Source organism: Myotis myotis, unplaced genomic scaffold, assembly GCF_014108235.1.
Source record: "Myotis myotis isolate mMyoMyo1 unplaced genomic scaffold, mMyoMyo1.p scaffold_m19_p_1, whole genome shotgun sequence".
NCBI lineage: Eukaryota > Metazoa > Chordata > Mammalia > Chiroptera > Vespertilionidae > Myotis > Myotis myotis.
The window spans coordinates 173,541,710-173,565,079 of record NW_023416313.1 but is presented as its reverse complement, the minus strand read 5'-3'; the positions used below and the strand labels follow the sequence as shown (position 1 = coordinate 173,565,079).

The 23,370-nt window shown below is 47.9% G+C and overlaps 1 protein-coding gene across 7 annotated transcripts in view; it reads right to left on the bottom strand.

Moving 5' to 3' along the window:
• The window catches only part of LOC118652695 (myocardial zonula adherens protein), a 90,233-nt gene extending 72,988 nt beyond the window's left edge, over positions 1-17,245 (bottom strand). For 4 of the 7 annotated variants that reach the window (XM_036302769.1, XM_036302779.1, XM_036302816.1 and 1 more), the window contains exons 1-2: positions 17,080-17,243; positions 3,458-3,544 (exon numbers count right to left, since the gene is read on the bottom strand). In XM_036302769.1, coding sequence (XP_036158662.1) covers positions 3,458-3,544; positions 17,080-17,154 — 162 coding nt within the window. In that variant the 5' untranslated portion in view covers positions 17,155-17,243. Of the gene's footprint in view, positions 1-3,457; positions 3,545-16,761; positions 17,041-17,079 lie in introns of those variants that run through there. The other 3 variants (XM_036302793.1, XM_036302786.1, XM_036302809.1) reach the window with 2 other exon arrangements.
• Between the last annotated feature and the right edge of the window lie 6,125 nt (positions 17,246-23,370).

Sequence of the window (23,370 nt, the reverse complement as noted above, 5' to 3'; positions counted from 1 at the left end):
ACGTGCCCTCTAGGGCTTCCCACTGCCCCAGTGTCAGCCCCCAGGAACCCTTCACAAACATCCCCCCCAGGCCTGCAGCACAGGTCACTCCAACAGAGCAAGTCCCCCACCTCCTCCACCATGCACAAGGGGACAGCCACCAAGGCCCTGTCCTGTCACTCACTCATTTGGGACCCTTTGCAAAAAGTGCTTCTTCTGAGCCCAGCCAGTGTGGCTCAGTGCTTGAGCGTTAACCTATGAATGAGGAGGTCATGGTTGGATTCCCAGTCAGGGCACAATCCCCAGTAGGGGGGAGATATATATATATACTTTTTTTTAAGTGGTCCTTCTGAGTCCCCATATGCTAAGCTATCCATGTGCCCCTGGCAATAGCCCAGGCCCATTTCTCTTAGAAATCTATCAGCTCTAAAAGGGACAGACAGGAAGGGGTCAGAGAGGACAGAAGGGGGACACACACTCCCAGCAACAATAGGGCCCCACTCAGTCCTGGTCACCAACACGATATAGTGGCTAAAGCCAGGCTACCCCTGTTCTCTTTTGGTTACAAGCTTTTAGCCCCAAACCTTTTCTTTGGAGAATGTTCAGAGCTAATTATCCCAATGTGTCTTTTATAGAGTTTTTCATCCAGGATCTAATCAAGGTTCACCTATTATATTTGACTAGAGGCCCGGTGCACGAAATTCATGCACTTGGGCGGGGGGTTGTCCCTCAGCCCAGTCTGCACCTTCTCCAATCTGGGACCCCTCGAGGGATGTCTGACTGCCTAAACGGGCCGTTGGACATCCCTCTCACAATCCAGGACTGCTGGCTCCCCACCGCTCACCTGCCTGCCTGCCTGATTGCCCCTAACCACTTCTGCCTGCCAGCCTAATCACCCCCTAACCGCTCCCCTGCCAGCCTGATCGACGCCTAACTGCTCTCCTGCCAACCCGATTGCCCCCAACTGCCCTCCCCTGCAGGCCATCTTGTGTGTTGGAGTGATGGTCAATTTGCATAGTGGTCGTGACTAATTAGCATATCAGGGCTAATTAGCATATCCCTCTCTTATTGTGTTGGGATGGTCAATTTGCATACTGGTCATGACTAATTAGCATATCCGGTCGTGACTGTGAGGGCATCATGATCAATTTGCATATTACCCTCTTATTAGTATAGATGTTAAGTCTCTTTTATCTCCAACAGATTCTCATCTTTTTAAAAAAATAACATTGAATTTATTAAGAGATTCTAGCCAATTGTTTTGCAGATAGTCCCATGTTTGGCTTTTTCTGTTTCCTTATTACTAGGTTCAGTTAAACAAGGTTGGCATGAATGTTACATAGGTAACATTGAGTACTTTTTACTGGGACCACCTCAGAAGTCACATAGCATCAGGCCACCCCACTATTGGTTACTAAACTGGATCATATATTGATTGATTTCAGAGAGGCAGAGGGAGAGAGAGATAGAAACATCAATGATGAGAGAGAATCATTGATCAACTGCCTCCTGCCTCCTAGTGGATATCGAGCCCACAACTTGGGCACGTGCTCTTGACGGGAATCAAACCCAGGACCCTTCAGCCCACAGGCCGACACTCTATCCACTGAGCCAAACTGGCTAGGGCCCTCTGTACTTTTTTAATCAGCAAACAACCTGTGAGGCCATGTGACTACTGTTCCACAATAATCACTCACCTATTAGTTTTTGCATCTATTGATGACTCAGCCTAAGAGTTACAAAACAGATTTTCTAAATGTATCAACTGGTGTTCTATAAAGAACATCAGAGAAATCTCTCTCTCTCTCTCTCTCTCTTTCTCCCTCTCTCTCTCCCCCTGATTATTACGATACACTCATGAAGATTGTTTTTTTATCACTCAATGTGTCATAACCCATTACTGTCATTCCATTTGGTGCTCAAATGTTCCACGTTTGCCGGTGAGAGCCCTTTCACACCAGCTTCTGGGTCCTTTGCTATGCCCCCATTCGCCTTTGAGTGCTCCCTTGCTTTCTAGCAGATGATGCCCCAGGCTCACCTTGTACTCTCCCTGCTCTAGCCTGGAACCAGCTATTTTACAGGATCCTTCCAGCGGGACTCATCCTCTCTTTTCCAGCAGATAAGCAACTTCACATTCTCTCACCTTGCTCTAGTATAACCTCATTTTCTTTCCTCCCTACCTCCTTTCCCGGTCATTCATCATTTGCATGAGCACAGATGGCTCTTTGTCCTTGGCAGCAGGTGGGGAGAAGAAGGGTGTAAGAGAGGGGAAGGAGAGACAAAGACCTACAGTAAATTTGGGGTTGCTATCAACATTTACCAGACAAGAAAAAGCTTCCTTTTTTATAGGTAACCACACAATTGGTTATTTCCAAAGCACGGCTTGTATTCTGAGATGATACTGTCTTATGATTTCATGTATAAAATTTATATTATATCATAGTTAGTTGTTTTATTTTACACTTATATAAAATGCATGCAGAAGAAAACCTACTACCCACACCCTGGTATTCCTGTCCCCTTCTCTTGCTTAATTTGTCTCCATCGGCACTTACTACCTTCTGAACTATAAATCGTGCTTCATTTTTAAATTTTTGTTATCCTCCCAATAGAACTTGTATTAAGTTCTGTGAATGATGGACTTTTTTTGTTTACAGCTTTGTTCATTACTACACTCACAGTGTCTAGAACAGTGCCTGGAATACAGTAGGTACCCCATAACTGTTTGTGAATGAGAAAAATAACTTGCCCAGGACCACAGGCCTTGAGGTGAGCAGGATCTGCCATGTACCTGTAAGCCTCTGCTCCATGTCACCCCCACCCCAAGCAGTCTGTTACCCCCTTCCCGTGTTCCCAGAGCCCTTCTTACACTTCCGGATGCTAACATGAAGTATCACATCATCGCTGTTTACTTACACGTCTGTCTCGCTTGAAACACTGCAAGTTTCTCTGAGGGAAGGACAAGGTCAGACTTATCTCCATGGCCCAGCACTGAGCACAGCAGCTGGCACAGAAATGCCTGCTCCCTCCGACCTGCAGCCAAGTGCCCTTGCCCTTGCCCCACACCCCAGAGCCTGCTGGGCTTCTCCTCTCAGGCGGCCTCTCCACAGCGTGAATCGGCTCCAGCTCCAGCTGCACAGAAAGGCCAGGCCCCACCGGCAGCTCACAATGGGCCCTTTGACTCTACCGGGCTGCGCTCTCTCAGGAAAAACACGTTCCTGCCACAGCACCTGTCACTAAAGCCAACACAGAGCCAGTGTTCATCAGGAAGCAAGGGCAGGGGCGGGGCCGGCAGAGCCAGCGGTCAGAGCGGTCTGGCTCCTGGAGGACAGACGGGGTGCAAGGCGGAGAGCCCTCCATTCAGCAGGGCTGCTGACACTGGGCTCTGAGTAGCCTAGAGAGATGACGGGAGGGGAAGGGCCCAACATAAAAGAGTGTAAAGAGAACTTGTCAAAGCTTTGCCTCAGAAATGCCTTACTTGCTCTTTTCTTTCAAACTTCTTCTCACTTTCCTCAGCAACGGGACTCTCGGGAGGCACGGTCAGCCGCAGTCTGCAGACATTTGCCTGGGAGAGAGAGAGGAGAGGCCACTGTGAACCTGCGCTTGGGGTAGAAAGAGCTGGGCGACCTTGTGCTTCCCAGAGCCCATACCCCTACTCTGCAATGAGGGTGATCGTTCCAACCACACAGGGGACTGAGGCAGGACCAGCCTTCGCCTGCCCGTCGCCGACACTCACCACACTGCTGCTCAAAGCAGGGAAACCGCTGAGTGATTTCCTAGTGTTCCAACAGTTTTTTTAACAGCAAATAGTATATACAGAATAACCTTATTTCACATGCATAGTCCAGAATACAGCTAGAGGGATAGAGGCCAAAATACACACAGTGACGACTGGGGTACGAGGTTGCTTTCTACTTGACAATATATTGAATTTTACAATAAACATGTACGTTTAATCACAAAGTTTTTTTAAGTTTATACAATCATGTTCATAGCTTCCTCATTCACAATAGCAACACAAATGTCCATTGATGGATGAGGGATAAATAAAATGTAGTATGTACAGAGAAAGGAATGCTATGCAGCCTTAAAAAGGAAGAAAATTCTGACACATGCTACAACATGGGTAAACTTGAGGATATTATGCTGGGCGAAATAAGCCAATAATACAAATTCATAGAGACAGAAAGCAGAATGGTGATACAGATATAGATCCTATAATAACCCTCTGATTACCCGCCTAAAGGACTTAAGAAAGAACATTCACGTGTCCAGACCACCTGACATCCATTATGCCAGAAGCTGAAGAGAGAAGAATGAGCACTTATTATGTAATGGGTATGAAGTTTCCGTTTGAGAAGAAAAAAAAAAATTCTGGAGACAGATGGTGGTGGTGTTTGCAAAACAATGAGAATATACTAATGACACATGTTGTCTATTTTACCCTTATGTCACAGGCTGGTCCCGCTGTGACATTTCCCAGGGAGAAATGATCCAGCCATTAAAAAAGCCCAAGGAGCCTGGCCGGCATGGCTCAGTGGTTGAGCATCGACCTATGAACCAGGAGGTCACATTTCGATTCCTGGTCAGGGCACATGCCCGGGTTGGGGGCTCGATCCCCTGTAGAGGGCGTGCAGGAGGCAGCTGATCAATGATTCTCTCTCATCACTGATGTATCTCTCTCTCTCTCTCTCTCTCTCTCTCTCTCTCTCTCTCTCTCTCTCTCTCTCTCCCTCCCTTCCTCTCTGAAATCAATAGAAATATATTGGGGTGGGGGGGAGCCCAAAGAGGGTTCCAGCAGCACCCAGAGTACCCAGCCCACAGCTCGCAGGCTCAGCTTACAGGAGTGCTGCTTGGCCCTGTTATGGATGGGCTTGTGTCTCCCTAAAATTCAAATATTGGAGTCCTAACCCCAGCACCTCAGGAAGTGACCTTATTTAAAAACAGGGTCCTTACGGATGTATTACATTAAAATGAAGCCTTTAGGGTGGGCCCCAAACCACAATGCCTGATGTCCTTATGAAAAGGGGAAGTGTGGAGACAGACACACATGCTGGGAGGACACCATGTAAATGTGCTGAGGAGAGGAGCCTGGGACAGAGCCCGACCGACACCTTGGTTTTAGACTTCTAGCTCCAGAACTGTGGGACAATACATGTCTGTTAAGTCACCTGGTTTGTAGTCCTTTCTATAGCAGCCCCAGCAAACTAAAATACCCCCAACCTGGGTCTGCACTGGTCCACAGGGTGGGCTCTGAGCAAAAATGCCATGTAGCCGAGAAGCCCAGGGTGGGATGGAAGAGGAAAAAGCCATTTAAGTCCAACCTGCCAGCCTGTGGAGGAATGAAGTGAAGAAAACCAGATGAAGTCAGTACAGCTAAACTGACTTAAAACAGAATCCGTATAGTCAAGCTGGCAAAACTGGTTCTGACCAAATGGGCTGAAGCATGAGGAATTAATTTTATTTTAACTAGCCTGGGGACTTAAACTTTTGAACTTTCAAGGTGTGCATCAATGCCTTGAGATAGATGTAGATATAGCTACAGATAGAGATAGAGATAGAGATAGAGATAGAGATAGAGATAGAGATAGAGATAGAGATAGATAGAGATATACAGATCCTATAGATAGCCCTGTGATTACCCTCCTGAAGGACTTAAAGAATGTTCAGGTGTCCAGATCACCTGACCTCCATTATCCAGACAACCAGGTATCTGGAAGATTGTTATCTTGGACCAATCCAGGGGCTAATAAGAATGTAGGGCTGATTCTTCTCAAGAATGCAACTTTTACCATAAAAACTCTTGACATTTCTTTCTTCCTTGGAACACTCTGTTTTAACTTTGCCATTTTTAATTGTAACAGAGCATCATGATTCATTTACGCTTGGTCAACACTATGAAGGAAACCCCACAGCTAACAGTGTAACTGGCAGATGGGTGCCCAGTCTGGGGGTAACATTTTCTACACGTGGGCATTTGGGACACGTGTTAGTTCTTCTACATACACCATCACCTCCCTCCGAAGCATCCCATTTTGCTGCCATTGAAGTATGGTAGCAATCATCTCGGGTAGAAACTATAGTTTAACTCTAACCCTGCTGTTTGGTTTCTGTACTTATTTGTTTGCTAAAATAATAGAAAAGTTATTTTGATTTTCTGAATTATATAAATTATCCCATTCGATTAAGATTGTAATGTGAATATCCCATGGGTTGTGGTCATACTGGTCTTAGAAAACACATTTTCCTTTACCTGGGAAGGACAGCACGATTATCCCAAGGTCAGAGGGCTCCAATTAACATGTCCCTGTTGACTCAGAGTTCTGGAAGCCCAAAACTGTGATTTAGATAACATGCTGCTTCTGCTTCTGCAAACTGCTTTTTTGCAAACCAGGTTCCTCATTCCAGACCCGAGGGCTCTAGATAATGTGTTTCTATCAATTCAGTGATCCAGAGACCCAAAACTATAATTTAGATAACATGCTGCTTTGCTTCTGTAAACTGCTTTTTTGCAAATCAGGTTCCTCATTCCAAACCCTGGGATGTAATCAATACCTTTGTGATCTTTGCCTATCTTTGTCTGGTGTTTCGGCCATCTTATCACTATGAGATTTGGGAGAAGAGCGTAATGGCCCCTCATAGTCCCGGATTGCAATAAATGTGACTCTTTAATTCGACTTCTTGCGGCGTCCCTCTGTGATTCGCGGGGTGCATTACAACACCATGTTCCCTCAGAACTCTTACCTAATAGACCTAGCACTGCCCTTGGGGACTGCAGTACAATTCCCTTTCTCTAGACAGGCCTCCTATCCTCTGAACCTCTTTTCCTCTGGATTAAACGATCCCAGTTCTTTCAACCACATAATTTGATTTCGAGATCTCTCTCCATCCTTACTCTCCTTAGGGCAAGCTTTGTCCCCCAATGGTCCCAAGGCTATATGCCTCTTATGTGCCTAATTGTGTACCAAACCTTCAAAACTTGCTGCCAGTCATGTTGGCCAAAGAGAAACCAACTCTACCACAGGTAATTCTCTTAGCTGATCGGCAACAACACTGATGGGAATCTTAGTTCCTCCGGAGAAAGGCAACCCTCTGACTTCAGGCCACTTGAACTGGTTGAAACCAGTTACCATTTACACAGACATCGAAGTGTAACTCAACCAGATAGGCCAGTGATGGCGAACCTTTTGAGCTCGGCGTGTCAGCATTTTGAAAAACCCTAACTTAACTCTGGTGCCGTGTCACATATAGAAATTTTTTGATATTTGCAACCATAGTAAAACAAAGATTTATATTTTTGATATTTATTTTATATATTTAAATGCCATTTAACAAAGAAAAATCAACCAAAAAAATGAGTTCGCGTGTCATAGGTTTGCCATCACTGGCCTATCACTGAGATAGGCAATCCAAGTCTGTGGTGCTCAATAATCTTCACTGATAGGCTGGATCTAATCCACAGTTTAATTCTGCAGGGAAAATAAGGTACTCTTCCCCGGTACCACATCACACACACACACACACACACACACACACACACGGACACACACACACGGACACACGTGCACAGGTGCACACATGCACACCCAGGTTCCAATACCTACAATCTGTGTTGACTATGGGACAGTTATTTGAGCTCTCTGAATCTCAAGGGCAAAATGTGAATAAAAGAAGTCTGGCCGAAACCGGTTTGGCTCAGCGGATAGAGCGTCGGCCTGCGGACTGAAAGGTCCCAGGTTCAATTCCGGTCAAGGGCATGTACCTGGGTTGCAGGCACATCCCCAGTGGGAGATGTGCAGGAGGCAGCTGATCGATGTTTCTAACTCTCTATCTCTCTCCCTTCCTCTCTGTAAAAAATCAATAAAAATATATTAAAAAAAAAAAAAAGAAAGAAGTCTGGCACAGAGTAAGCCTCTATCAACATCAGGGATTTTTATTATTATCTACATAGTCTCTTCATCCTACAAGTTCCAAAATGAAATGAGCCTACTTGGTCCTACAGCTCTGCTTTCCATGGAAATAATGATTTGATCAGTGGATCTAGTGGGCATTAGAACTGTGATTTTTTGTTTGTTTGTCTGTAAGTCGATTGCCCCAGATGGGTAATCCATAAGGGCAATAAACTACAAAACTGAAGAGGCAACAAGGCCCAGAAGGATCCCCAGGGGTCCCACCACCCCAAGGTGAGATGTCCCCTTCCTTGGCTTGAACCATTCTTCATCTGCCCACCCCAAACTTTGATATTCCTCAGCACACTTCCTGCAGCTCTCGCAGAGCCATGCCCTATGGCATACAAAGCCACGGGGTAAACAGAATGCAATTCCCTGAACTATCAGTTTTACCTGGTAACAGACAATGAATTAAAATAAAATGAACCTCAAAGATATCTGGCAGTTGTAGAGTGCGCCTGGATTGTTTACTCTTATCATTAGAGGTGCTCTGATGGGACCCTAAGGCCCTGCTAGCATTCTTTAATCAAGGCTGAGCCAGAGCAATTTAAGTCCAGGAACAGGACCAGATGCCTTCCTAATAAGACGACCAAATATGTTGTCCGGTGGGGAAGAAAAAAAAAAGCTGCATTGAAATAATGTTAAGAATAACCCCATTTTTGTTTGTTTGTTTAATCCTCACCTGAGGATATTTTTTTTATTGATTTTTAAAGAGAGAGGAAGGTGGGGGAGAGAGAGAGAAACCTCGATGTGAGAGAGAAACCTCAATCGGTTGCTTCTTGTATGCACCCCAACCAGGGACTGTACCTGGAAGCTAGGTATGTGCCCTGACCGGGGGAATCAAACCCACAACCTTTTGGTGTACAGGACGACAATCCAACCAACTGAGCCACCTGGCCAGGGCACATTTTTGTTTTTTAAATACACTCTGATCACTGGTGTAGATTTATATGGGAAAATGTCTTTAAGGAAACACAACCAACTGGTGATGGTGGTGGTAGTCTCTAGAAAGCGGGATTTCGGCATTGCTTGCAACTATTGCAAGTTTTTTCATTAAAATAATAACAGCATTAATGATAGCACTAATAAAGATTGAGGGCAATGCATCAGAAAGATAGGAGGAAAGATATCAACCTTTCCTAAACCCACAGGACTGCCTCGGGAGCAGCAAACAGGACATCTCAGTGGTCTGGAAGGTACGCCGAGTTCCTCAACAGAATCATTATGAGAAGTAACCCCTGAATGCACCCATTAGGTGGACCTGGTGTGGTTTACCTCTCCTTATTCATTTGTTTTCAGGAATCCACTCGTGGGGAAATCTCCCCCTGAGTAAGAGCAAGGCAAATCTCTCAGCATTTGGTGATGCTGATCTCGATGGTTTCCTGAAACTCAGATACACAATAGTCAGAGCAAGTCAGGCTGGCAGCACCTGAGAGGCAGGTAGGGTGCTTTATTCTCAGGGGTTCCCACAGCGGCCGGCTCAGCCTTGTGTTCTGAACAGTGAGGAATGCTGAAAATTACCTACCCTGAACGCCACTGCTATTGGGCCAGCCACCCCTATAGGTGAGGGTCCCCTCCAGTGCATAAAAGCAGAGAGATGGACTCCGTGTATTTGATCACTCAGTTACTGAGCACCCACTATTTGTAAAGTACTTTTAAGGGCTCTGAGGGTCCCAAGATGAAAAAGAAACAGCCATGCCCCCAGGAGCTCAGAATCCAAAAGCACACCCAAACAAGGCAACCAGGAACACTTAGTGTGACCAACACAAGGTCCTGAGGGACAGGACAGGTTGGTGAACTTCACTTCCTGGATTCTAATATTGGCCCCAACACCTACTAATTCTGAAGCCTTTGGAAAGCTACTTGATCTTCAGCGTCAGTTACCTTGGTTGTAAAACAGAGCCAACAATACTGCAGCACCACTCTCTTAGGACTGTGGTGAGGATTAAATTAGCGAATACATGCCAAGGGCTGAGAACAGTGTCTGGCACATATTAAGCCCTCTGTAAGCGTCCTTGGTTACTATGGGAATATAGGAAGGAGAACAGTCATCTTACCTGGAGGCAGGAGCGTATATGGAAAGGCTCCTAGAGCTGACATTTGTACTGGGTATAGAAGCACAGAAAGAACTTTTCAAGTCAGTGAGGTTTGGAGAACTCATAGTCCAAATAACAGACAACTACCACACAAGGTGTTTGCTCCCGGCTGGTCAAAGGCGCAGAAGCTGGCCTGTTCTAAGAATGGTAAGTGGGCCAGCAGCCTAGGCTAGAGTAGAAGAGAAAATGGGCAAACAGGCAGAGAGGTCAACCTCTAACAATCTACAAACGGCGGCTGCAGAAGCAAGGCCTCTAACGGAAGACTGGGCGCCATCGCTGGAGGAACTAAAACTCAAACCCGAGTTCAGTGAATCGATAGCAATTATTGGGTACCTCCTGTTGTGTCCACACACTGCAACATGGACAGAAGGGGAAAATGGAGAGATCCGGGAAGCTGTGTACCCTCACTGCATTGGTAGTCCTTACAGTGCTTAAAATAGGATCAACACAACATAGGCCCTTGCTCAGTAAATACCAGTATGGATTTCTTTTGGGGTGGAACTAATACGCAGTAAGGAGAATATGCCTGAAACTCCCTAGAGAGCCTCCCACATTCTTCAAACTAACCCCCATGGGAAGGAGAGCAAGGGAAGGGCAGACAGCATTCAAGCCACCACCACAGCATTCAAGCTTTCGCCACAAGGAAATACACAAGCAAGCTCTTGTCTGCAACTCAGGGTTCCTGGAAGCTAAGCCTGCTCTCTGAGGCTTGTTTCTGACCCCTTTGTGGAGCAGAGGGCTGCAGATCTACATGCCATTATGCTCTCAGCTTCAGGCACCTGGGCTCCCTTGAGGGAAACTATCCATCTCAAATAAAAAGGGGTGGAGAAGATGACCCTGAGAGGTGACAGGTGTTGCTAACCCATTTATGACCATGGATTTCCCTAAGGAAATTAGCCAACTGCATTTACATTTCTCTCAGCCCTGGTCTGCGCTGTGACTGTGGGGCCCTTGCCCAGCTCCGCCTAACAAGAGAAGGTGTGGATCCTGTGGCTGTGGCGGGAGGATGGATCCCACCCCTTCTCTGCTCAGCACAAGCATAAACTCTCCAGAAAGCTCAGGCCAAGCAGTGTGGAACAGGGCATGCCTGTTCTGGAGTAGGCCTCTTATCTCTGCTGCGGCCCTGAACTTGAAGGCCTCATTATCTACATCAGGGTGGGGCAAACTTTTTCTGTAAGTACCCAAGAGTAAACATTTAGGTTTCCCAGGCCACTATAAAAATCATGCTTAGCTCAAAGTATACAAAATAGGCCAAGGACTGGCTTTGGCCCATGGGTAGTAGCGTGCTAACCCCTGACCTATATAGTCGGACACTTTTTCCCCGTGTCAGGGCTGGCTCCAGACGAAATTCATAAATAGGAGATGTGACCTCTTTCCCTGTCATGCTGGCTCACTTCTATACCAGCACACAATGTGCGAACACCAAGGTCAGGGAGAGCACGTTGGTAAGTGAATGCTCAGAGAGATAGCAGTGTGACCTGCAGTGTATGACTCCCCCATGTGCCCCTCCCGACAGCCTGGCCCTTCCACGAGGCCAAAGGGACCTTCCAGAACACTGTCCCCGGAGTGGCAGCATTTCCACAAAAGCTGTAAGGGGAGAGCAAAGCTGGAAGAAGGAGTTGCGATCCTTGGCTGCACCCTGAAGTCACCTGGGGAGCTTCCTGAACAATACGGATGTTATTCTCTGCTCTCTGAAGTTCTTGTTTAAAAGGTCTGGGGTGGCGCCTGGGCACAGATATTCTAAGCTTCTTGGTGATGCTATGTACAACCAGGGTTGAGAACCACTGACTTAACCAAAGGAATGAAACTCCAATTATGCAACAGGATGAGGTAACTGAAAAATTGGAGGCCTTCCCAGAACTGTCAGACTCCTCACCTGGACCAGCACTCCCATCCATGTGTCACCTGCTTCCTGCCCAGGTGAGCCAGGGCTGATGGGCTGGCTTTACTCCCAGCTTCCCTTCCTGCTTTCCCCTTTGCCAATGCAATGCTAAGTGTGGCTCCTTTAGGACCCTGGTGACTGCCTCTTTTTAGGCACCCAGTACAGCAGGCCTGGGGAGGGAGGGTCCCTGAAGTAGTTGATCGTAGGTGATGCAAACAATGACAGGGTTCACAAGCCTCTCGGGGCACACGGAAGAGGAGGGTTCAGGGCACACTCCCGGGAGATGACCCTTCATCAGAGGAGAGGCACAAAAATGGCAGCAAGGCAAGGAACAGCATGGAAAGCTTGGGGAATGGCGAGCAGTTTGGAATATCTGGGACAAACATGGGAGTGGGGGGAAGGGAGACAGGGAACAAAAGGCAGATCAGAGGGACCTGGATGCTAAACTAAGGGGTCTGTAGTTTCTCTGGCAAAGGGACCTTCCAGAACACAGTCCCAGGAGTGTCTGCATTTCCACAAAATGAGGGGGCTCTTGAAACAGGACTCGGGTGACTGAATTTTGCATTTCACTCTGGCCTTAAGGAACAGGTAAGAGTCAACAGTGTGACTGACATTTAGGAAATATCACTCATTAAAGAGGGAAAAGCAGTAAATGCCACCGTGTTACTCTTCAGTGTGGTGGGCAATACTAGAACTGTTTTAGCCTGAGAGGGATCGCCACAGGAAGCTCTACGACCACGACACACAGAATCACTGAAAGCATTTTTTTTTTTTAACCCTCGCCCTAGGGTATTTTTCCATTGATTTTCAGAAAGAGTGGGAGAGAGCAGGAAAGACAGAGAGAAATATCGATATGAGAGAAATACATCGATTGGTTGCCTCCTGCACACGCCTCAACCAGGGCCCGGGCTGGGGAAGAGCCTGCAACCAATCGAACCTGGGGACCTTTAGGTCTGTAGACCAACGCGGAAAGCATTTTAGATCGAAACATTTCAACATGGTCTCTGGTTAGTTAACACTGGATCCACAGCCCCCTGAACTCAATTAGACAATTTCTGAAGCTGACTGACTTCAAAGGGTTTCCCAAGTGACTAGAAGCTTCCAGGTCTCAAGTTTCCTAAATAGTCCTGAGGACTCATCCTACACCTGACACAGCAAGACAGGTGAACCAAACCAGAGAGGCTGGGACAGTTCTTTTTCTTTCTTTTTTTCTGAGATAGGACTGTCAACTTTTAGTGGCAGAGGCTTTTGGGCTAAGCCCCGAGGATGCCAGGGTTCCCAAACCTTGCAACTTGGCCTGTCTGGGTCTGGCTCGGAAGGCCCCTGCCCACGCCCTCCCTGGTGGATGCTGCAGCCAACTTCCCTCCCTAGACCCTGAGGTCCCACAACACCCGTGTCCCTTCCTCAGAGCCTGTGGGACAATACAGAAGTTATGCACACAGTGTTTCTGTGAAAAGGAAAGGGAAATGAGGTAAATACCTGTCTGGCCCATTCATTGCCCAGCGAAAGAGAATTCTTTATATTGAGCCAATCAGGCAGAAATGGGACCCAGGAGAGTGGCGCATGAGCTAGGAAGTGATGACTGGCAGGCCCGTTCTGGCATTTAACAGAGGAAGCCTCTGCCAAATAAACAGAAACGTGGGCAAGAGCAGGCTAGGAGACAGTCCTAGCCTTGTGGCCTTGTTGGGTTTGGGGTTTGTTTTCTTAGTGTTTGTTTTTTTTTAATTGACTTGAAAGAGAGAGAGGCATTGATTTGTCATTCCACCTAGCTATGCACTCATTGGTTGATTCTTGTATGTTCCCTAGTCAGGGATCAAACCTGAAACCTTGGCGTACCTGGTCGATGCTCTAACCAACTGAGCTATCCAGCCAGGCAGGGCCAGGGTTTTGTTTTGTTTTGTTTTTATATGCCACCGAGGGGCCATGATAACAGTAACATCAGCCAACAGTCTTTTATTATCAGTAGGAGGTATTCATAATATCTAGTGGTGCGGGAAGACACCCTTGACAGATCTCACATCACCCTAGCAGGACGGCTTGACCAAAAAGATCTGGCTGCACAAAGCAACATGTGCCTTCCCCCAAAAGCACACAACCTGGCCATACAACTGACCTTTCACTTCAAAGGCTCGTTCGGTGGGATTGACTGCATTTACAAAATTTCTTTCAAAATCATGAAGCAATGTCGGCATTTTAAAGATATCTTCCCCATTCTCCAAGGTCATTTTTCTGCCTATGGTTATTCTCCAGCCAATTTATCTTCCTGCTGTTGCCATAGATAAAACTATTTTTAGAGCACAACTGGTTTGGAGGCAGATTGTTTTAACAATTTCACAACCCCTGCTGTTGGCATCCATACATGCCTCTTAGAGCTTTGTTTATCAGCTGACAGAAATTACTCTCCCACCTACAGTTGTTGTTTTCTTCCTTGAAAGATGATTTCAGATAAGAAGGAAGTATAAATTGCAGGTGGCAGCCACTCAATGAAGGATAACTGGTGACAGTCTGGTCTGGCCAAACCACCCCTGGCAGCTGACTCAGAGAACTCCCTGCTCAGTGTCAGCTGTCACCACCATTTCTGGTTGGCTTGAATGTCTACACCAACACATCCTGGTTCCCCTGCAGCCCCTAATTTGGTAAGAAAACAGAAATGCTGTTTTAATGGCCAACGTTATTGTTCAAGACCATCCCTTGTCCGACATCAGAAAGGAAAGACAGAACAGTGCAGAGTTTATCAAAAAACTTTCGACTTCAGGAACACGTTTCATGATTACTCATTTGGTCTACCACTTTATTTTCAAGAGAGTGTGCTCCTGTTTTTCAAAAAAATAATGTGTTTTGCTCTAAAGCAGGCCCAATATGCCACTGTTATACAGTATATGTCGAGTTCCATTCAGAAGAACGATAGTTCCTCCTTTCAGCATCCCAAAAATGTCAATGGCCCTGCAAACTCCTACTCATCCTGCAAGACGAAACTCAAGTATCTTCTGCAGAGGGAGGCCTTGCTCAGATGCTTCCAGAAGAGCCTGTCCTTGCAGCTTCCACTGGACTTACCAACACTCTACCCCACTAGGGCAACCCTCACACTGTATGATGGTAGTCTGTGACAGTTTGCCTCCACAGGTAGAGTGAACCCCAGTGTCTGGCCCTGAATCACACAGAGGAGATCTATAAATGTTGTCTAATAAATCAATCAAGCATCGATCAAAAGGTCACAGCCTCTCATCACACACCCCCCCACACACGTACACACACAGACAGTACTCATGACATTTGCAAATCAGGAACAGAGGTGGAACTCACAAAGGAAATCCTAGAACCTTCAGAAATCTTCTCAAAACAAGTACTCATGTGCTCAGAACAGCCCTGCATGGTTTGATTCAGGGCCCTGACCCCTTCTCTCCAAAGTATTTAGGTTGTCTTATTCAAAAGGCAGAGCCTCCTCAATAGTGCGTCCACTGGGCCAGACACCAAAATACGCAGAACTAAAGAAATTCTTGAAACTAAATTTTGAGAAAACATCTTCAGAAAAGTTGGTACCTGTCACGTTTGCATCCACCCACATTAGCACTCCAGCTGCTCCAATTAGCTCCCGCCTCTGGAGGGGGACTCAGACAATGCAATTCCTGCAATCTGGTTCCCACATGACTGTCCTGGCTCAGGGCTAGCCTTTCAGTGACTCTGTTCTTTCTCAATCATAACTGTGTTCCAACTGTGAAGGATTTCCACAGAAAAAGGCAAATACCCATCTTGGATAGGGACGGGACTATGGTTGGAATCCCACTTGGACCTAATGGGGATCATGTTTTATGAAGCTAATGACTGAACAACCAGAATTCTGTCAATCCTAACTGTCCTGTGTATGTGCACATTCATGCGCAGATGGGTGTGTGCACACACACACACACACTCACACACCTGCACACACAGCCCAGAACTCATCACTTGGTCCACACCCAAAAATAACACAACGCCTTCCTTCCAGAGCTAAAGAAAGACAGCATAAGGCAACTGCTAGTCCAGGGGTGGGCAAACTTTTTGACTCGAGGGCCACAATGGGTTCTTAAACTGGACCGGAGGGCCGGAACAAAAGCATGGATGGAGTGTTTGTGTGAACTAATATAAATTCAAAGTAAACATCATTACATAAAAGGGCACGGTCTTTTTTTTTTTTTTTTTTAGTTTTATTCATTTCTTGCCTGCGGGCTGTAGTTTGCCCACGGCTGAAAAGTCCCTCAGCTGAAGTATATCCAAAGCAATTATGCATGCCTACGAGACTAGACCACAACGAGATAGCAAAGTGGCCCTGACTTGGACTTAATCACCCATTTAGCTAAACCCTGGGGAAACACACCAGAGATGTCTCAACTGTGGAAAAGAGGCGCCAGATCATAAGTACTGAATATCATGCCGAATAGATGAACTGAGAAGCTCAAGCCAAGGCCCTGGCAGTGTGCTCTGCGGTGCTGACCTGGAAGAGAAAGATGCAACCTGCATGTGCCCCTAGCATGTCTTTCCCAGAGCACCTGGAGAGGGGAGAAAAGATGCAAAAAAGGTCGCAGAGAAAGAGCGCTTCCAAAGGGCAACCTCCCAGGAGACGGTGCCCAAGGCTATCCCAGGGCTGCTTCTGCTGCCACTGTGCTCATATTTAAATCAGAAAGAAGAAAGAGGTTTGCATAAATACAAGTCACAGGCAACTGGGCCGCAGCGGCTGGCCCCGACTTTGTCCGGTGGAGACTACCTTGGCTAGGCGCACTCCACCAGCAAGCACTGTTATTCTATCCCCGGTGGGGACCAGACACCCTTTTTCAGTCGCTGGAAGGAGGGAGGTTTGGGTGTCAAAGACGTTCTTTACCTCTGCGTCTCAAGGTAGGGATACTGCAGAAATGGTCCCCCTTGCGTTTTAAAATGGTGCCAGTAAACTTGGCTTGGCTGGGGAGTCAGGAAAGAGAGGAAATCTCTGGGAATTCCAGAAAGTCCCCTAAACACTTCCGCCCCCGAGGCGTCCAGATGAAGGGTCAAGGCCGGATCTGGAGCAGAATCCGAAGGCTGAGCCAGGGTGGGGCGTCGGGGCCAGGGACCGGCTCCCGCGCGCCCCCTTCCCCAGACCCCTCCTGCCGGGCGGCCGGACCGGGGAAGCAGGACCACGGCGGCTCCGTCCCCAGCTACTCACCCTCCGGCTGGGTGTCCCGGGCGTCCTGGTGCCGCCGCCGGAGAGCAGAGTGACGGTGGACGTCGAGCGCAGCATCCCGCAGCGGCAGGAGACGCGGGCTCCGAGCGGCGCTGCTCCGGGCGGAATGAGCGCGGTCCCGCCTGCGTGGGGCGCCGCCGGCCAGTAGCCACTGCGGCTGGGGCGCGGCGGGCGGGGGCGGGAACGGCGAGGAGGGGCGGGGCCGGGCCCGGGGGCGGAGCCGTTGGCGGCCCGAGAGCCCTCGCCTTACCCGTCAGGCTGCATTTTCTCCGAAGGGGGTGGCCGGCCAAAGTTGCAAAGCATCCTACCCCTAAGGCGGTGCGCGTCCCCCTGGACGCCGGGGCTCTCGTTGCCGTCTGCGGTGTCAAGGTCCACCTGCCCCTTCATCCTCAGATGCTCTGACGGCCCACTCCCACCCTGGCTGCCCCAGGAGCCTCTGCCATATCCTTGGGGGTCGCCAGGACCCTCACCCCAAGTCATTCATTCAGTATTGATTGAGTGCCTACCATGTGTCCCTCCCAGCAGCCAGCAATCATCTGCTCCCTGTCCTCATGGAGTTTGCAATCCGGTGGGGACACAGAGACGGCAGGTGTTGGTAATTTGGTGGAAGAGGAGATGCCATACGGAGCACTCAACCTGGCCTTAGGTGTTGGTCGGTGTAGGGAACACCCCCAAGAGGAGCTGATGACTAAGCTAAGACCTGAAATACAAGTAGGATAGAGTGTTCACCACAAACTGCTCCTGTTTAATATTCGGCGATTACTGCAGGCCCACTGGCGAGCCCTGGTCGGGTGTTGCCTCCATCAGTCCTCATAGCCAGCCTTTGAGGCAGGCACTATCATTAGTCTGCATCCCCATTTTGCAGCTGAGGACATTGACTCACCAAGAGATTGAGTAGCACAGCAAGGGCCCCACTGGCTGGTAAATGACAAAGCTAGGATGGACCCCACAGTTTGACCCTGGTGCCTTGCTTGTCCACTACGCTGCCCCCCTCGCAGAGGAAGGAGTTCCAGGCCAGAAGAATGGGCCTGTGCAAAGACAGGTAGAAGGCAAGAGAAGGTATGGCCTATTTTTGAGGAACTGAAAATATCCCAGTGTAAGGGGCTCATGGTAGAGAAGCAGCAGAAGGGAGTTCAGGCAAACCATGAAGAACTTGATGTGTTTTTCTGCAAAGACAATCTCTTTCTACTCACCCTCCAAAGCCCAGATCAAACACTGCCTCCCCACCAAGCTCTCCAGGACCCTCCTGCCCTGCACACCCAACCTCATGAACCCAGCAGCTGTTAGAGGTGTGTGTGTGTGTGTGTGTGTGTGTGTGTGTGTGTGTGTGTGTGTCCCCTTCCCCAGTGGTGAGCTGCTGGACCATTCTCAACCTCCAGTGTGGCACCAATATGGAAGATGCTCAAATGTTGCTGGACAAACACTCGCTCCTTCTGCAGACGAGGAAGTGAGGCCATCATCACCACGGCCGCTGTGCCTGCATTCTAAGTGCCTTATAAGCATTTTCTCACCAATTCTCGGCATGACCCAATAAGGTGGATGCTGTTATCATCCCCATTTGCAAATGAGGAAACCGAGGCCCAGGCACATTAGGATAATTGGTGAAGTGCTGGGACTAGACCTCTAGCCTTCGAATTGCAGGTCTACTGCTTTTTACCACACTTCTCCCTGCATCCTCCCCTCCAGCCATTCTTCTAAAAAGAGGTCCTTCATGAGGGGGTGTCTTTGCAATGTACTTCCACGCAGCTCCTACTCGTGGGAGACTTTTGCAAGACTAAAATGTGGGTCTGCTTTCAATAAAACGTGGTCAAAATGTGGCTGTTGAAAGCCAACATGGTTTAGAAAGATCTGCATGGCTACCTCAGCAGAAAAAGGCTAATGATTACTGTTGTTTTGTTGTGTTGCCCTGAGGAGAGAGGAAATGGGCTGCTGTTCAGACAGAGTCAAAATAGCATGGCATCATCCATGTTTGTTTACATTATGGCAACCACCCAAGTGACCACCCAAGACGGAGGCAGCTTCTGAGAGGAAGTGCGGCCCATGGGCTCATTTTTCCTCCATCTACCCAAGTCTTTTTCATATTGTTAATATAATACAGTGTGTTATGGTTCATTACAAAAGCAGCAGGCTGCACACCTGCGTGTGAGCTCTTTGTGGAAACTGGGTCTTGTTTACATCTCTTCCTGCCCAGTACTCAGAACGGTAATTGGCATGTTGTAAGTGCACAGTAAATGTTGAATGAATGAAGAAATGATGTTACAGAGCAACATTTCAACTCCCTTATGATCAAGCAATACAGAAACCAAGATCCTTCTCAACCCAGCTTCTGGGGCGGGGGCGGGGAGGGGGGGGAGGGGGGGGAGTGGGGGTGGCGGGGGGAGGGTCTCCGAGCAGCTTGCCAGCTGAAGCAGCCAAAGCCCCAGGATGGTCCCAGCCAGGAAAGTTCCCCATGCGGGGCTGTCACTAAGGGCTGTGGGTGGCGGGATTGGACAGATGCCAGGCTCTGGCTTATGCCACAGCCCCTCTCTGCCAGGCCAAGGCATAAGGAACTGCACGAGAGAGGAGAGTGGAAAGGAGGAGAAGGGAAAAATGGAAAGATAAATAGGGATTGAGAAATCAGTGAAAAGGTGGGTCTAGAATGAGAAGAAAAAGTCAGAAATGAAGTCATAGTCACAGGTTTCTGTGAGCAGTTCTGCGGGGGGAGATAAAAAGGAAGAATTGACTCTTGGAAAGAGGAATCAAAAGCTGAGCACCTCTACCCCATCCAGAGTCCTCCATGGTCCACAGAAAGAGGGTTGGAAGGGGCAGACTTGACAGGGACAGGGCTCTGGTGTGGCAGTCACCCTGTTCCCCTCCAACATTGCCCCAGTCTACTCCGGCCCCCATGAGCACTGGTGACAGGATCGCACTGTTTGGGCTGGAGGGCACAGGAGCGTGACAGCTGTCTCAGCTGCCAGCCCTTTGCATCCACACTAATAGCCACATCTGTCCTAAGTCTCTCGGCTAAAGCACAGGTCTGCAGGCAATGCTAGAGGTCTGTATAAACGCCCTTCTTTTTCTTGAATCCAGTCACTGGTGCACCTCCTTCTCTCACCCAATCCTAGATTTCTCTCCCATATCCTCCCACCCTCTGCCTGCGGAATTGTTGCTCTCTGCTGAGCCCTCTCTGAGTTCTCCATTGGCATCTTCAGTTGACGGGCTTATAATGGGACCCATTTCTCCAGCAAAATCCAAACCGGCAAAGACTATCGTTATTTCTTGGCAGAAACAATCAGGAACTGAGTTGCTGGACAAGGACCCAGAGTAGGTGAGCCCAAGCGATGCCAGGCTTCCTGTTACTCGTGCCCGCTTCTCTCTTACGTTTCTGAGGCTTCCCTTTCCTTCGTCTTCATTCAGCTGTCACCGCATCACAAAGCCCTGGCATATTCTCCTGTTCTGAATGCCAAACAGAGACCAGATTTTCACAGTGAAAGAAGGACACATTTCCAACCCAAGGACAAGGGTGTTGAATTACAAAGCTTCTTTGGATAAGTAGAACAAGAAACGGCCCGTATTCACGGGTGTCTGAGAAGCAGAGATAAGGAAAGCAGACTGAGAGGAACCCTATCCCCTGGCCAAGCCACCCAGATACACGGCATTGAAAACCTGTCTAGACACAGGGGCTGGAACCACTCTGGGGAACCACTGAAAATAGCGCTGCGCTCACTGGTTAACCCTGGAACACATGAACTACTGGCAGGGTAATAAGAAGCCAATTCACTGAACAAATGCAGACCAGGGGCCTACTGTGTGACAGGTGCTGGGGACACAGAGATGAGTAAGACAGCCGCTGCTTTCTAGGAGTTCACAATCAACTGGGGAAGAGAGACATGTACTTAGTAAAATGATAGTTAACACTTACACAGCACTTACTTTGTGCAAAAGGTTGAAAAGACATCAATTAATTTAATCTTCCCAGCAACTTAGTGAGGAAGAGGCCACTATGTCCCCTGTTTTGCAGATGAGGAAATCACGTCCGGGGAGGTGAAGTGACTTGCCTGTGGTTCCAATACTTACAAGTGGTGAAGCTAAGCGTCAGCCCAAGGCCAGAAGGCTCCAGAGTCTGTGGACTTGACTGTTCACCTCTTGGTCTGGGTTAGGCACAGACCTGAGGCATGTGCAGAGCACTGTGACGGACACCGGAGGAGGGAATCCAAGTTGCGGCTGCAGCAGAGGACAGGAAAGGCTCCCTGGGAAAATGAGGAGGAAAAGTTGGGGCATTAGGGGGGTGAGGGGCCACAGGAAAGCATGAGGTCAGAGGGTCTGGGAAATGTGTGTGAGCCATTTAGCTTGAATTTCAGGGCAGGAGGGAAAGTCCAGAGACAAAGTGGTGTGGAATAAGGTTACAAAAGGCCTTGAATAAAGTTGAGAATCGATCTGCAAGTGATGGATACCTCCTGAAGGTTTGCAACCAGGGCTGTGACAAGATCAGGCTGCAGAGAGAAGAGTACAGAAGGAAGGCAGAGACTGCAGGCCAAGTACAGCTGACCCTTGAATAATGCAGGATGAGAGGTGCCTATCCCCTCCCCCCAGCATAATTGAAAATCTGTGTATACTAGTAAGTTTTGACTCCCCTAAAACTTAACTACTAGCCCTAGCTGGTTTGGCTCAGTGGATAGAATGTCGGCCTGCAGACTGAAGGGTCCCTCGTTTGATTCCGGTCAAGGGCACGTGCCCAGGTTGTGGGCTCAATCCCCATTTGGGGGCATGCAGGAGGCAGCCAATCAGTGATTCTCTCTCATCACTGATGTTTCTATCTCTCGCTCTCTCTTCCTTCCTCTCTGAAATCAATAAAAATATATTTTAAAACTTAACAACTACTGTTGACCGGAAGCCTTACTGATAACATAAACAGTCCATGAACACATATTTGTATGATATATGTATTATATACCGTATTCTTACAATAAAGTAAGCTAGAGTAAAAATGTTAAGAATACGATAAGGAAAATACATTTACCGTCGTTTTTGAAAAAAATCCGAGTGTAAGTGGATCTATGAAGTTCAAACCCGTGTTGCCCAAGGGTCAAAAGTACTTTGGCTTCTACTAAAATAGCACTGATATGAGATAAAGAGGCTCTGAACTAAGGCAATCCCATCCTCAGAAAGGTCACCAGTTAGATTCCCTGTCAGGTCACAAGCCCCGGTTGTTGGTTCAATCCCCAGTAGGGGGCGTGCAGGAGGCAGCCAATCAATGTTTCACTCAGATTTTTTTCTCTCTCTCCCTCTCCCTTCTTCTTTCTCTAAAAGCAATAAAACCATATTTAGGAAAAAAAAAAAAAAAAGGAAAAAAAAAGGATGAGTGATCCTTCCTCATCCCTAGGCCTTTGTCATGCACTGAGCACACAGGGGCAAATCTGGACATCCAGCTGGAGGAAGGCATCCTTCTGACTTTCCAAGTAGCTAAATGGGCTTGTAGTAAAAAAATGTGCAGGTGCAAAGGCGTACTATTATGTATTTATTTTTTCAGGAAGACATCCTGGTGACTGTCATTAAGAGGAAGTAGGCTCCACCCAATGTAAAAAAAATAATAATAAGCACAGATGGGAAGGAATAAGGCAGATGAGAAATGGTAAAGGAATGAGGGGCTTTCCTGAGCAGTGTGGCACCAAGAACACCTCGTTTTGGCACCCAGGTGCTTCCTTCAGTAATTTAGGAGATTCCTCTGAAACATCCAAATTGGTGACTGGTCAGTAAGTCCCATTTGGACCACTTAACATATAAGTAATACCTGTATTTGAGTTTATACCGAAAATGGAATGGCTAATCTATAAAGGGGAATTTTTTGGTTTTTAAAAACAGAAAGTCCTTAAATGTTTATATATGTATATTCACGTAGAACACCTGATACATCTTTTCATGCTATGACTACCATCTTATGTCAGCTTCTCACAGAAGCAGACTCTGAGCCAAAAACTCATGCATAGGGGATTATTAAGAAGGTGCTCCCAAGAGAAACCAGGAAGGGAGTAGAGATGCAGGAAGGGGAAGAAGTTGGCCAGGGCACCATCTTAAGCAAAGTTCTTGATCAGCCTGATCCCCCTGGCAGTTCCAGGGTGTGAGCTGCACCTGAGTGCAGCCTCCAGACACTAAGCTGCGTGTCTGCACTCCTGATTTCAGTCACTCCTTGGTGTGGGGTGGGGGCAGGGGAGGTATACCTCATGGGCAAGGGATCTCTGTGCCCATGGAACATCCTCTGAAGGTCACAGGCACAGACTATTAGCATCAAATCAC